The 14031-nt window shown below is 35.0% G+C and overlaps 1 protein-coding gene across 1 annotated transcript in view; it reads right to left on the bottom strand.

Moving 5' to 3' along the window:
• Positions 1–14031, bottom strand: part of GNAI1 (G protein subunit alpha i1) — an 87633-nt gene that overhangs the window by 16577 nt on the left and 57025 nt on the right. The window contains exon 4 of the mRNA XM_039252468.1: positions 3715–3872. Within this exon, the coding sequence (XP_039108399.1) occupies positions 3715–3872 (158 nt within the window). The remainder of the gene's footprint in view (positions 1–3714; positions 3873–14031) is intronic.

Here is a 14031-nt window from a genome sequence, read left to right as displayed (position 1 = left end):
CAGCCATTAAAAATCTTCTAAATCAAGAAGTAAAACATTTTGATGCATGCAATATTCCAAATTACTAGAAATCTTTACATTTCTGGGTAATAATACAACCAATTTAAGTTTATCTGTTCTATAACTCCCACTGAAATGAAACATTTATACAAGTGTCCAGTCAGAGCTCTTTTAACACTTTTTAAGTGTTGCATACTTTGTTTTTTAAGGACACTGATTTGTCATTCTCTTTATTGGAAACAAGAGACTAAAGACTTCTTAAAAACGACACAAAACCAACTGTACACTAGAGTTTGTTTCTTAAAATTCTTTATTACACTTTTTTTTATATAGCACCGTGTTTATTTTCAGACATGAGTAATGAGAGGATTCAGAGAATCTTATGATTTTAAGAAAGTAGTAAGTAAACCTCTAGCCAAAGGCTGAATTCAATACTATTCCTTTTCAACCAGCCTTAAGTTACACCTAGGAAAACACCACACATGCTCTTTTACTCTGGTTCTACTGGCTCTCTAAATCAATATTCGTATTTTACTTCTCACTGATTTTAGTCACCCACCAATGCAAGCCTCTCTGCTGATGAAGCCAAATATATTGTGCTATTAAAATGTAGTGGTGTCATATCATGTCATTGTTTTGAAAAAATTATCTCATGCCATTTTATATAGTAAATAATGTTGTAGAATGTCCGAACACAGAGAGATTACTGTGAACCTCAGGGGTTAAAGAAGTTTTTGTGGACGGCGAGGGGTTAAACAGAAACCTGAATGATGAGACAGAAAAAAAGAGAATGTCATTCACTTCAGGGGAATTAGTTAAACAGTACAGAGACAGGATAGTCACATCTTGTTTCTCAGAAATTAAGGCCCCTAAGAGGCGCTATACAGAAATTCAAAAGAGAAGTCTGGACTTCATCTTAAGGTCAGCTGACCCTGTGGATCAGCCTTACAGTGTCTTTTAATAGCCGAGTACACATCTATGTTTATTACAGAGAGGCACTAACTACTGCAATGTTAATTAAGGTTATCCTCTGAAACTGTTCCATTTTGAACAGGTCTTGCGAACAAAAGGAGCTGAAAAAATATTTGATTTGTAGAGATGGAGGAAAGCTATCCAAACACTGAATTAGTAATCAAAAGTATTTTAGACAGTTAAGTATACGTATGTGATACTAGAATACATCGAGAGAGGATAGCTTGAGTTATCTGTATTATTTGTTGAACTTAAAAGAATCTTATTATCTTACTGCACTGGTAATAATCCCCCAGTACTTTATCTGTGTTTTTAATTCCACATATATGACATGTAATATATGACACATAATATGACATTATATATTACTGTAAGAAAATCTGATTTAATAAGCAAACAGGCCATGGCAAGATTTTACTCCTTGTCCCTTTTAAGTAGTAGTGTGTTACTCTCATTTAAAGTGGGCTTTGATTACTCCGATGCATTTCTTTGCTTAAAAACTGCTATAGTTCCAATTGCCTCTAAAGATAATGCACAGTTACATTTCAACGTGACAAATAAGAAAAACAGGCACTGTGAAAAACTCCAATTGTTTTAAATGATCTCAAATTTAAAGTAAATTGGTGGTTGGACAGTTGTAATGGGCAATTTGGCAGCAACCCCTCATCTCCAGTCAAAAACTCAGAAATCAAAATGCACTGTAACCACTGTGGAGGAGAAAATATCTGTGACTTCCTTCATTCTTGAAAAATGGCTCCATTTTCCATTTTCCATTTCCACTTAAGGCAGAACTACAAGTAATGAAATACTGGGGAGCCAAAATGATCTCAGTACACCGTACACAGGACATAAGTCTTGCCCATTAGACTGCAGGGGTCCAGGAAGTGCCACCATATGGGGAAACACACTTCAATCGATTGTCCCTGAGGAGCACCCCTTTATTACTGAAAAAGCTCCCCTTGCTGGGCTCAGCTCAGAGCAAACTTCTCAACACAGCAGTGATTCCCATTTAGATCTTTCTGCAGGTGCTGGTGGTGCTAAAGCAAATAATATGGTCTCAGTTATGTTTTTGCTGTAATCTTTTTCTAATTTCTCTTCTAGCTGTGTAAAGTATGGTTTATTAGTTCATTATTAGACAAGGGCATGGCAAATGACAATTATGTGTCAGGCAATAGAGAAAGAACATATGGTAAAAGCAGACCTTACTGAATTCGAAGAGTAGCGGCAGAGGCAGGAAATAACTAATTTCAACAAAAATACAAATCAAATTACCTCAAAGTAAATGTAAATCTGAGTATTCTGAAAGAAACTGTTTTGTACTGTAAGTATATAAAATGGGGACAAAGACCTAATCAGTGAGTGAAACAATATATCCTAAGCGAAGAGGACACCAGATGAACTACATATTCAGTAACATGTTACTTATACATATATAAAACACATACACACTAATATGTATGGTTTATAGAGTGGTAAAGCCTTAAAAATACAGACTAGAAAATAGAGCATTACAAAAGTGGGTATGGGTTACACAATAATGTGTATAATTTCATCTGAACTAAACCACTCATGTGACACATTCTGGGTGCTCTGATGTGTAACCAATGACATGCGACATGATAAGCACGAAGAGCCATACCCCACCATGGTGAAGTATGTATATTTACCTAGACCTTACCAATACCCATCATCTTCTAGCTTATTCTCACTTGTGTCCCTAAAGCCAATAGCTCTGTCAAGAAAATGGAAGAGCCTTGGGAAGTAAAATGAGTGCAGAGCACATGTCTTAAGACCAATTGGTGCAATTCATATTTGACATTTTTGAGTGTATGTGCCAAATAATGGAAACAAATACTTGATTTTTCTTCAGTTGTATCTAGATCACCAAACACAAAGCTCCCTGACCAGGTTTTATCACAACTTACTTTACAAACTTTCTGTGGCCACCATCTGGAAAATCAGGACAGGTTTTTCTTACAAAATACTGTACTTAGCTATCTGTAAACAATGTCTAATGCAACAGGGCATGTACAGTTGATAATTTTCAAGTGTACAGCTAGAGAAAATATCTTGGGATCACCATATACCCCTTCACCATATATACAAAGTGCCTGTCACTGGACAAGTAACTCTTCTCAGGCACTATAGTATAATGAAAAGAACAAAATTAGGGTTGCCTGGGTGACTCAGTCATTTAAGTTTCTGCCTCTTGGTTTCGGCTTAGGTCATGATCTCAGTTTCATGAGTTTGAGCCCAGTGTCTGGCTCCATGATGACAATGTGGAGCCTACTTGGGATTTTCTGTCTCCCTCTCTCTGCCCCTCCCCCACTCACACTGTCTCGATCTCTAAAAATAAACCAACTTTAAAAAAAATAAAAAGAACAAAATCAGTTACCTTCCCCTTGGGCTATTCCCAGGCAAACTAGAGATACAGCCAAATTCACAGTGAACTTTGTGAAGTTCCAATTACTTTCTTGGAAATTCACTGGAAACAGTCCATTCTGCATGTTTCAATTAGAGTTACATAAGCATGAGTCTCTTCAGACACTTCTAACAGCAAAGAAAATAACTGCAATGCTATCAACAAACACAAAAAACAAAGTGTTCAAATACTGTCATCCTGAATATCCTGAGCTTTACAAGAATGTGTCAGCCAATTCTGCAATAGCATTGACTTGGGAGTATATTTGACTTGCAAGTAATTATTTATGATAGTTTAGTTCTGAGGTTACAATTACTTACTATGCTGCGGAATCATTAAGCTGGTACTCTCGGGATCTGTTGAAACAGGCTTGTACACCACTATCTTTCCACAATCTCTTTATAACTCCTGCAAGTTCTGCAGTCATAAAACCTTCTTCTGCGGCTCCAGCAAGCACGAACAGTTGGCGGGCATCATCCTGAACATTCAAAGACCATTTTTTTTTAAAGTAAAAAGAGAGACATTACAGATTAAAAGTACAAAGGAAGACATTACAGATTATAAGAAAAGTGCAGCAGTGAATGTCCTTTGTTTTTCATTGGTGTCATAACTTCATTCTCTATAGCACCACTTAAAAAAACTGGCTTAACTAAAAGTGCAATTTTCAATGATGAGTCTATGTTACTATCAGTAACAGCTCTCAAGGAACTAGGAAATGGGAAGAATGATGGACTACACTTACCACTCAAGAGAGGAAACCTTAAGCAACTATTCACTATTTCTGACAGTTTGTTGTGTACTGATAATGATCAGTTTTGAAAACAGAAAAATAATATACACCTCACCCCTCCCTCCCAAAATGTTTCTAAGAAACACACTAACACCATTAAAGATTTTTTTAAGATGGAATCTAATTATATGTTAGCTTTCTGATCTTCTTTATAGGAGCAACATTTAATTCAGAGAATGGAGAAATCAATGTGAAATAGAAAGTTTCTCAGAACTATTTTCTGAGATTTTCAGGAAACCTTAAAGTGTATATATATTAAATCAATGGGCCAGGGGTGGGGCAGATGTTTGCTAACACAGGCATAGGAAACAAAATAAACACAGCTATGAAGCAGAAATACAATGCACAACGAAGACAGCATGCAAAGCATTTTAAGTGAAGGAATGTTGTATATAAAGTTAATTAAATTTTCCTTATGTTTTGAGGCTACAAATATTTCATAATTCTGATCCACAGGTAATCTGAACCACTAGACTAGTGCTGTCCAAAGGATATATAACATGAGACACTGATGTACTTCTAAATTTTCTAATAGCCGTATTTTTCAAAGCTAAAGAAAGGTGAAATTAATAAGACATTTTATTTAACTTCTACATAAGGTATCATTTCAACATGAAATCAAAATAAAATAATTGGGATATTTCATATTTTTATACATATTTAGTCTTCAGAATCTGGCATTTATTTTATACAGACAGCACATCTCAATACAGATGAGACACATTTCTAACACTCAATAACCATATGTGGGCAGTAGCTATACTGCTGGATAACAGTAAAACAGTATAAAACTGTATTAACTCTAGTTTTCAGGTAAGAACATAGTTAATCTAAAAATACGGGAGATGTGTAACTGCTGTCTTCACAGAGATTCTCTGTAGCCTGAGACTTGCAGCTTTACATTAAGTGAGTGGACAATCCCTAATTTTTCTAAACAAGGGGCATTTCCCCAAAGTATTACAGTTAAGTGTTTACAAAGTGATGGCACAAGTTACAAGGTACACAGTAGAGAAGCAATTGGTGACACAGGGCAGCAAAGGTATTTAGCTGTCAGTAAAATTCATTCTGCTACCAATATGTGAACCTTTTTTTCAGACAGAAGCCGTATTGAAAGATAATTAAGTATCTCAGCATGGGAACATATTATTCAAGCATATGTTTCCCTTTTTAGTAAATCACAAGAGAAATGCATGCAAGCAAGTAACACATGTACAATAACCTTAATAAAACCCAATGTAATATGGTTTCAAGTTCATTCTTAGCACCATTTACCTAATTACAGGAAACAATTATTCACTTTTCCAAATAACTGCCTATATAGGAGAAATTTCTAAATCTGGTCATTTTTATTAATTAAACAACATCAAACATAATTTTCTCCATCCATTTCAGCAAACTACTTTTCACTAAGGTAGTTTTTTTAATGGGTTTTCATTATGATATGTTTATTCAATTTCAGTAAAATTTCTTGACAGAAAATACTAATGCCTTCTGGTAGGGGTCGTAAAATCACATTCTCTTCAAACTTTCTAGGAAGAAGCCTGAAGAAAAAGACATGAGAAACTTTGGCAGTGTATTTATAGACTATACTCTCTGTTATATTAAAAAATGTCTCTTCTTCACAAAAATGTAAAATAGTCTCTTTTTCCTGAAAAGCTAATTAGAATATTCACTTCCATGTCATTAGGAGGACATTCAGAGATCCATCAATGAGCTTTAACGTAATAGATTTAAACAGGAAGGTACTTTGAAAATTATTCTACCTAAATTTTTGTTTCATATAAAAAGACCCTGAGTACAGAGTGGTTAAGCAACTCATTTGAAGTTTCACAACTCATTGGTCACCCAATCACACATATCAGTCAGCAATTAATAAGCAGCCATTGTCCAAGACAAGATAAATGTTAAAACTACAGAATGATAACAAAGATCTTACCTGGCCATGGAATGAAGTCTTTTCAAAATGTATGTAACATAATGTTACCTAAGAACATTCAGAATGCTCAACACAGGTGTACCAAAACAATGTGACATAGGGCAGAAAAAAGATTGGGATTACTAAAGAGTAGTTTAGTCAGCACAGGTACTCTTTTGTGTGTGTTGAAAGAAACGTTATTTGCCAGGCAATTATTTGTGAGTAGCAAGGAAAAATCCTTGGACGTAGCCACTTTAATATGTTTTCAAGCTACTAAGACTTAAATGAAAATAAAACAGGGGAGAGAACGTTAAGTGCCTCTTTAGAGAACCGTGTGCTCTGGGAACTCAGGAAGGAGTTATGCAATGCTTTTGTGTTAGGGATATGGAATAGGGCTGCTTTACCCACTGACGGTCAGGGAACTTGGCATGTGGCATTTATTTCGTGACAGCATATTTCATTTGAAGCTATCACCCACTTTATGGGAATTCAGAAGTCTTTTTGGAATGGGGAAGAGAAGATTCTGAGGGACCCTGACAGCTGTCTTCTGACATATTAAGTAAGGATCATTAAAGGTAAGAGTAGACTTCGGATTTAGATATAAAGCATAAAAAAGAGAATTCTTAGGGTAAAAGATATCAGATTGCAATTCCATAAGAAGAACCTTTTAACAATCAAAGCCATCCAAAAAAAGGGGGAAGGGGACAGACTAAGTTTTTAAACAAAGCGTAGGTGATTATTCATTTTATTATGGCAGAACTCATGAATGAGATTAAGAAAGCCCTTCTTTAATAGAGACTAAATAAGTATGGAAATCTTTTGTACCAATGACTTAACTCAGTTATTTCATTATAGCATTAGTTAATAATAGTGAATACCACATGAGAAATACTCATATATTTAATCTGCCAAATTTCTACAGGATATAATCACTCCTATAAATTTAAGACCACTATACTGCTTTTATCAAAGTTAGTACACCTTTACCAATAATGAAGCAACAGAAAGAGAAATCAAGAAACTGATCCCATTCACAACTGCACAAAAAACCATAAAATACCTAAGAATAAACCTAATCAAAGATATAGGAGATGTGTATGATGAAAACTATAGAAAACTTATGAAGGAAATTGAAGAAGACACAAAGAAATGGAAAAACATTCCATGCTCATGGGTAGGAAGAATAAACACTGTTAAATGTCATTACCACACAAAGCAATCTACACATTCAATGCAATCCCAATCAAAATTGCACCAGCATTCTTCTCAAAACTAGAACAAACTATCATAAAATTTGTATGGAACCACAAAAGACCCTGAATAACCAAAGTAATATTGAAGAAGAAAACCAAACTGGGAGGCATCACCATCCCAGACTTTAGCCTCTACTACAAAGCCATAATCATCAAGACAGTATGGTATTGGCACAAAAACAGACACATAGCCAATGGAATAGAATAGAGAACTCAGAATTGGACCCACAAATGTATGGCCAACTAATCTTTGACAAAGCAGAGAAGAGCATCCAGTGGAAAAAAGACAGCCTCTTTAACAGATGGTGCTGGGAGAACTTGACAGCAACATGCAGAACAATGAAACTAAATCATTTTCTCACTCCATACACAAAAATAAACTCAAAATGGATAAAGGACCTGAATGGGAGACAGGAAACCATCAAAACCCTACAAGAGAAAGCAGGAAACAACCTCCTTGACCTCAACCACAGCAATTTCTTGACACATCCCCAAAGGCAAGGTAATGAACAGCAAAAATGAACTATTGGGGCCTTATCAAGATAAAAAGCTTCTGCACGGCAAAGGAAACAATCAATAAAACTAATAGGCAACTGATGGAATGGGAAAAGATAGTTGCAAATGACATACGAGATAAAGGGCTAGTATCCAATATCTATGATGAACTCATCAAACTCCACACCCGAAAAACAAATAATCCAGTGAAGAAATTGGCAGAAGACATGAACAGACACTTCCCCAAAGAGGACATCCAGGTGGCCAACAGACACATGAAACGATGCTCAGTGTCCCTCCTCATCAGGGAAATACAAATCAAAACCACACTGAGATACCACCTCTTGCCATTCAGAGTGGCAAAAATGAGCAAATCAGGAGACTAGATGCTGGCAAGGATGTGGAGACACGGGCACCCTCCTACACTGTTGGTGGGAATGTAAGCTGGTACAACCCCTCTGGAGAACAGTGTGGAGGTTCCTCAAAAAATTAACAGTAGAACTCCCCTGTGACCCAGCAATAGCACTGCTAGGAATTTACCCAAGGGATACAGGAGTGCTGATGCGTAGGGGCCCATGTACCCCAATGTTCATAGCAGCACTCTCCACAATAGCCAAATCATGGAAAGAGCCTGAGTGTCCATCAACGGACGAATGGATCAAGAAGATGTGGTTTATCTACACAATGGAATACTACATAGCAATGAGAAAGAATGAAATCTGGCCATGTGTAGCAACATGGACGAACTTGAGGGTGTTATGCCTAGCAAAATAAGTCAGGCAGAGAAGGACAGATACCATATGTTTGCACATATAGGTGTATTGGGAGGAAGTTAATGCAGGACAATGCAGGAGAAGAAGGGGAATAATAGTTGGGGAGAGGGAGAGAGGCAAACCATGAGAGACTCTTGAATACTGAGAACAAACTTAGGGCTGATGGGGGTGGGGGAGAGGGGTAGGGGAGTGATGGACATGGAGGAGGGCAGTTATGGGGATGAGCACTGGGTGTTATATGGAAACCAACTTGACAGTAAACTATTTAAGGGGGAATAAAAAACAAAGGTAGTACACCTTTAAAGAAATCCTGAGAATAGGGGTGTCACCACTCCATGGCCCATGATACCAATCCCAGACATTTAAAGAACTGCTTTAAGAAATACACAGATGTTAAACATTTTTTTTTCTGTCAAAACACACATGTAATCGAAGTAAAAATGACTGAGGCAAGGAAATAGAAGTCATTTTTCTTTTTTCCTATAGTACTGCTTAACACGATGGGAGGGGTGCTAAAAATAAAATAATCTGAGTTAATTTTAACTAAATTGCAGAGAGCAAAATTTCTGACTAAAATGCAGTGAACATGAGCTTCCCAACAACAAGAAAGGAGATCACAATAAATATGTGACACAAAAAATAGCCTTTATATATATATTTATGAAGCTTAGAACTATGTGTATTTTTTATTTTCAAGTTCATAAAATAAAAAGTACTTAAAAGTTTTTTTGGATGAACAATAAAACTTGTTGTCAAGAGCTATAAAAACATGTGCTGATACATGAATTGTGGAAAAAAGAAAAATACAGTGCTCAAGGCACATATTACATTTCAAAGGAAGCTGAATACCACTTTGCCATACACAAAAATCAATATTCCTCAGAATCAAAAATAATATAATCCTATAACAACCTCTTAGTTCTCAAACATAAGCCAGAATACAAAACTAATTCAAATATTCCTCTGGAAAAATAACGAGTAGAAATGACTTAGGAACATTTTGACCAAGAATACTGGGGGAAGGAGGGCAAAAATTACCAGATATTAAAAGCCTACAATCTGTAGAACATTCTGGTATTAATGCAAATCAATAGAAAAAAATCAAATTGGAACTTATTACATGATAAAGGTGGCAAGGTAAATTAGTAGGATAGGATATGGTTATTTAAGAAAAAAACAACTCTACTTGATAATTAGCTAGCTACCTGAAGAGGAAAAAAAATATGGTAGATCTCAACTCCATGCATACCACAAAGAAGTTTCAGAGTGACTAAAGAACCCATGAAATAATGTTAAAATATACTCCCCTAAAAAACATTTAAAATAGCATGAATATTTAGTAAATCTTGGAGAGATTTTCTAAATTGAAACATAATGGAAGAAATAACAGAGGAAGATATATTAGTGGACAAAGATATATTAGTGGACATACATTGGGTGCATACAAAAAAGCAAATAGATGATCAAAACACGAAGAATCCAAGTGGTAAATGACTAAGGCATAAAACAGGCCACTGACAGAGAAAGAAAATATGTTAGTAAAGATATGGGAAACTGCAATTACACTAAAAATTGAAAATACACATTAAAATGAGATAAGATTTACTAATAAATTAGCCAGTATTTTTAATATATTAAGACTTCTAAATTTGGGCTACCTAGAGTGCTAAGAAAAGGCACTCTAAGAAACAGGACAGGAAGGTAAACTGATATAACCTTTCTCAAACACAATCTGGAAATTAGGCACACAGAAACTAACTAATGAAATACACTATGAAATAAGAAAAATAGAAAAGTAGCCATTATGTAGGTGCATGCTGAGGCTTGGAGGAGAAACGGGGGCCTTTTCACTCAATTCAAATCAATATCTTAAATTATTCCAAGTAAGGTTTTATTTTTAAAATTTTAAATGTTTATTTTTGAGAGAGACAGACTGTGAGTGGGGGAGGGGCAGAAAGAGAGGGAGACCTAGAATCTGTAGCAGAATCCAGGCCGAGCTGTCAGCAAGAGCCCCCCCAACATGGGGCTTGAAGTCACAAACCGTGAGATCATGACCTGAGCTGAAGTCACATGCTTACCTGACTGGGCCACCCAAGTGCCCGGTCCAAGTAAGTGCTTCTTAAACTACCTGTGACAAAGGACCGCCCTATGTTTTGTTCTCTTTTATTTCCACTCTATTTCAAAATAAAATTTAAATCACATAAAATACAAACCCATTTTCTTAAACTATCAAAGTTAACATATAAATTATGCTGCCAATTGCATTAAATCTAATTTATTTTCCTTGACTTCTGTACTCATGTGCATGCTTGCAGACATACACAGATTCATGAACCACACTTTGAACAGCACTGTTTTAAATGATGCAGTGCCTGGGACATACTGATAGGCTCCTACAAATGCTTCCCCAACTTCCCATTATTAAAAACAATAATTTATCATGTACAGATTAAGTACACTCATTCTGAGAGAGTTTTGAAAGGACAGTCGGCACAACCTGATTGCTCTATGCAGTTCCTGAAAACAATTTTGTTTCCTCTGATTTTAAATAACTAATGTGTAATCTGCTTTGCAAATCCAATAACTGCCAAATATTAAGCATGCCACAGCAAATTAGTCAACATCTCTGTAAGTTTTACATCTTTTTAGTCAATTCTCATCAAATTAACCTACATATTAAGATGTAATTCCAATCAAGATACCAACACACTGTTTTTGTTTTGTTTCAACAGCAATGTGGGGCAGTAAGTTGATTCTCAAGTTCACGTGGAAGAGAAATGCAAAACTGACTTCATATTTTGGTAAAACAAACAAAAAAACAATGGGATGAGTGCTCTTACCCTACCAAATACCTATTAACCCTACAAGGCAACAGAAACTAAAATAAGTTGATTCTGACTAGAGTAACAGTAGTATAATAATTATAAATGGCAACAATTGTAGGAACAAACATTTACTGAGCATCTGTTATGAACAAGGCATGTGATAAAAGTTTGATGTTCATTAGGTCATTATTTCTCACAACCCTTCCAGGTAGATGTTATTATTTCCATCTTATTATAATTAAAGACATTTATAAGGGCTGAGTAATTTAATAAGTGACTGAGTTGGAAAAAAAGAAAGAATATATCGATGGGGAAAAAAATGGAGTCTACAAGCTCAAGTCACTGAGGAATGGCTGTAAAGCAAGGGATGATCAGATTATAAAATATACTTAGATCCCACCTACCAACAGACACAAATAACATTTCCAGGTGGGTGAAGTGATAGGTCTAAAAAATAAAACTATAAACGTTCTAAAAAAAAAAAGGAGTATTTTTTAAAAATACTTTTAAGTTTGAGAAAATCTCTCTAATAAAGATACAGAGAAGTCAGAGTTGAGTGTAAAAAAAAAAATTAAGAGCTCTAAAACAAGGTTACTATTTCAAAAAATTAAAAGAAAACTATTGAGCAAAATTATTTTCAAAATTTAAAGAAGGGTTAATATGCCTCATATTTAAAGAACATCAATGTGAAAAGAATAAGCATTTAACAGAAGTGAGTGAAGAATACTCAGAGGAATTCACAGAAGAAATACTAAAAGACAAAGATTTCCCACCTCACTAACAATCAGGAAAATAAAAACTAAAAAAGAAAAAAAAAGGAAAACAATATTTTTTAGGCATGAGACATAAAAATCAAAATGTTGTTAATATGTAAGTTGGTGAGACTCTGGTAGACACCGATACACAGTTGTTAGAAAAGATTATTCACATCACTTTCTTTCTGAAAGCACATCTGTGGTTCCTATTAAAACTAAGTATCTGGTTATCCTTTGACTCAGGCATAATATTTCCAAGAACTGGTACTTGAAAAAGAGAAATATATTTAGCCTTTGAATATACTGTTTCTTATTCACAGAATGCTTTTTTCTTGTTTTTGTCTAGAAAACTCTTACACGTTTCAGTATCAAGCCCCAATGTCCCTTCCTTATGTACAGGTTTAATTCACCTGTAAATTTCTTAGCAAAATTCCAAAAGCCTCCAAATATTTTAAAGTGAGGGTAGAACACAAGACCAATCAAAACCAGTGTGAGAACATGAAGACATATGTGTGAAGGAGTCAGTAACAATGGCTAAAGCAAACAGAAGGAAGAGTCTGAAGGTAGGAGGGAAACAGTTACTAGGCTACAGCTAGATAGTCTAAGAGTTACTCAAATTAGCACTAAGTGAAACAAAGAGGAGACAAGAAGTCCTGCATATAGATTTTCAAAGCATCGGAACTCAAGAAGGGAGGGAAGGAGGGAAACTTAAAAAAAAAAAAGTCTGTAGTGACAAAAGAGCTACTTCTAGTCAGACACGTCACTGAATCCTTGAGAAAAACATGAATTAAAAAGACCTCATAAAAAACTGCTTGCACTAACTCTTCAATTACCACCTAAAATGGAGATTATAAAATCTTTCTCTCTAAATTATCACATATAACACATAAATATAGAATACCATATATGTGATATGATAAACAATTTTAGTCACCATAAGCAGAATTGATGTAAAATGCAATCTATCAATTCTTTCTCTTTTAAGGGTGGATCCCACCGTTTAAAACTAAGAGCTTCAAAAGCATTTGTTAATTGAATCAATAATAAATGAATAAATTAAAGATAAAAATGATTAAATGAATAGTAGATAAAGCATAAATGTCTGGATATGATCACATCTTGTTCCAGGAAAAAGAATTCAGGAAAATGTAATGAATTAGTATTAAAAATAATCTTGAAATCTACTGGAAGATTTTAGTTCATTACACTAAGTTTTTAAATTTTTGTTTAAAAGGAGATGGTTGGTAAACTAATAGGGCCAATAACCTACAAGGAAATGTCAGTGTAACTTGTAAATAATATACCAGATTTATTTTAGATTTCCCCAATATATATTTTCTAATACTGTTTTCATTTTTTCTGATAAGCATGAACTGATCCTCAACGTTAAAAAAACATCTACCAGACACTAAGAAGACAAAAAGAAAGAGTCTCAATACAAAAAACCCTCACGTAATGTATTAGGAGGGTGATGGAATACACATGCACACACATACATGAAAATACAAGGAACTATAAAAAGTAGCAGTAACAGTACACCTACTCTGTACAAAAAGTTAAAATTTAAGCTAGAGTTTCAATTAGAGTTTTGTGGGAAGGTCAAGTTTTATTATCAGTTATTAAAAACAAATCAGTTTAAAAGAAAAACACACAAATAACAAAACTTCAAACAGATTAAGCAAGCAAACCGGGCTAGAGTGAAATGAAGAAAAATAAAGTGTCCTAAGGCTTAGAAAAGGGTTGCCACCATCAGATGCAAAATGTGTTATTAGGCCGAAGGAGGAAATGTTGCCGGCCCAGTGCCTTGGTTACCAATCTTCCTATCTTGTCG

Source organism: Hyaena hyaena, unplaced genomic scaffold (genome assembly GCF_003009895.1).
Source record: "Hyaena hyaena isolate Hyena2069 unplaced genomic scaffold, ASM300989v1 scaffold_415, whole genome shotgun sequence".
Taxonomy (NCBI): domain Eukaryota; kingdom Metazoa; phylum Chordata; class Mammalia; order Carnivora; family Hyaenidae; genus Hyaena; species Hyaena hyaena.
The sequence above is the reverse complement of the archived record's forward strand: the minus strand, read 5'-3'. Positions and strand labels throughout refer to the sequence as shown.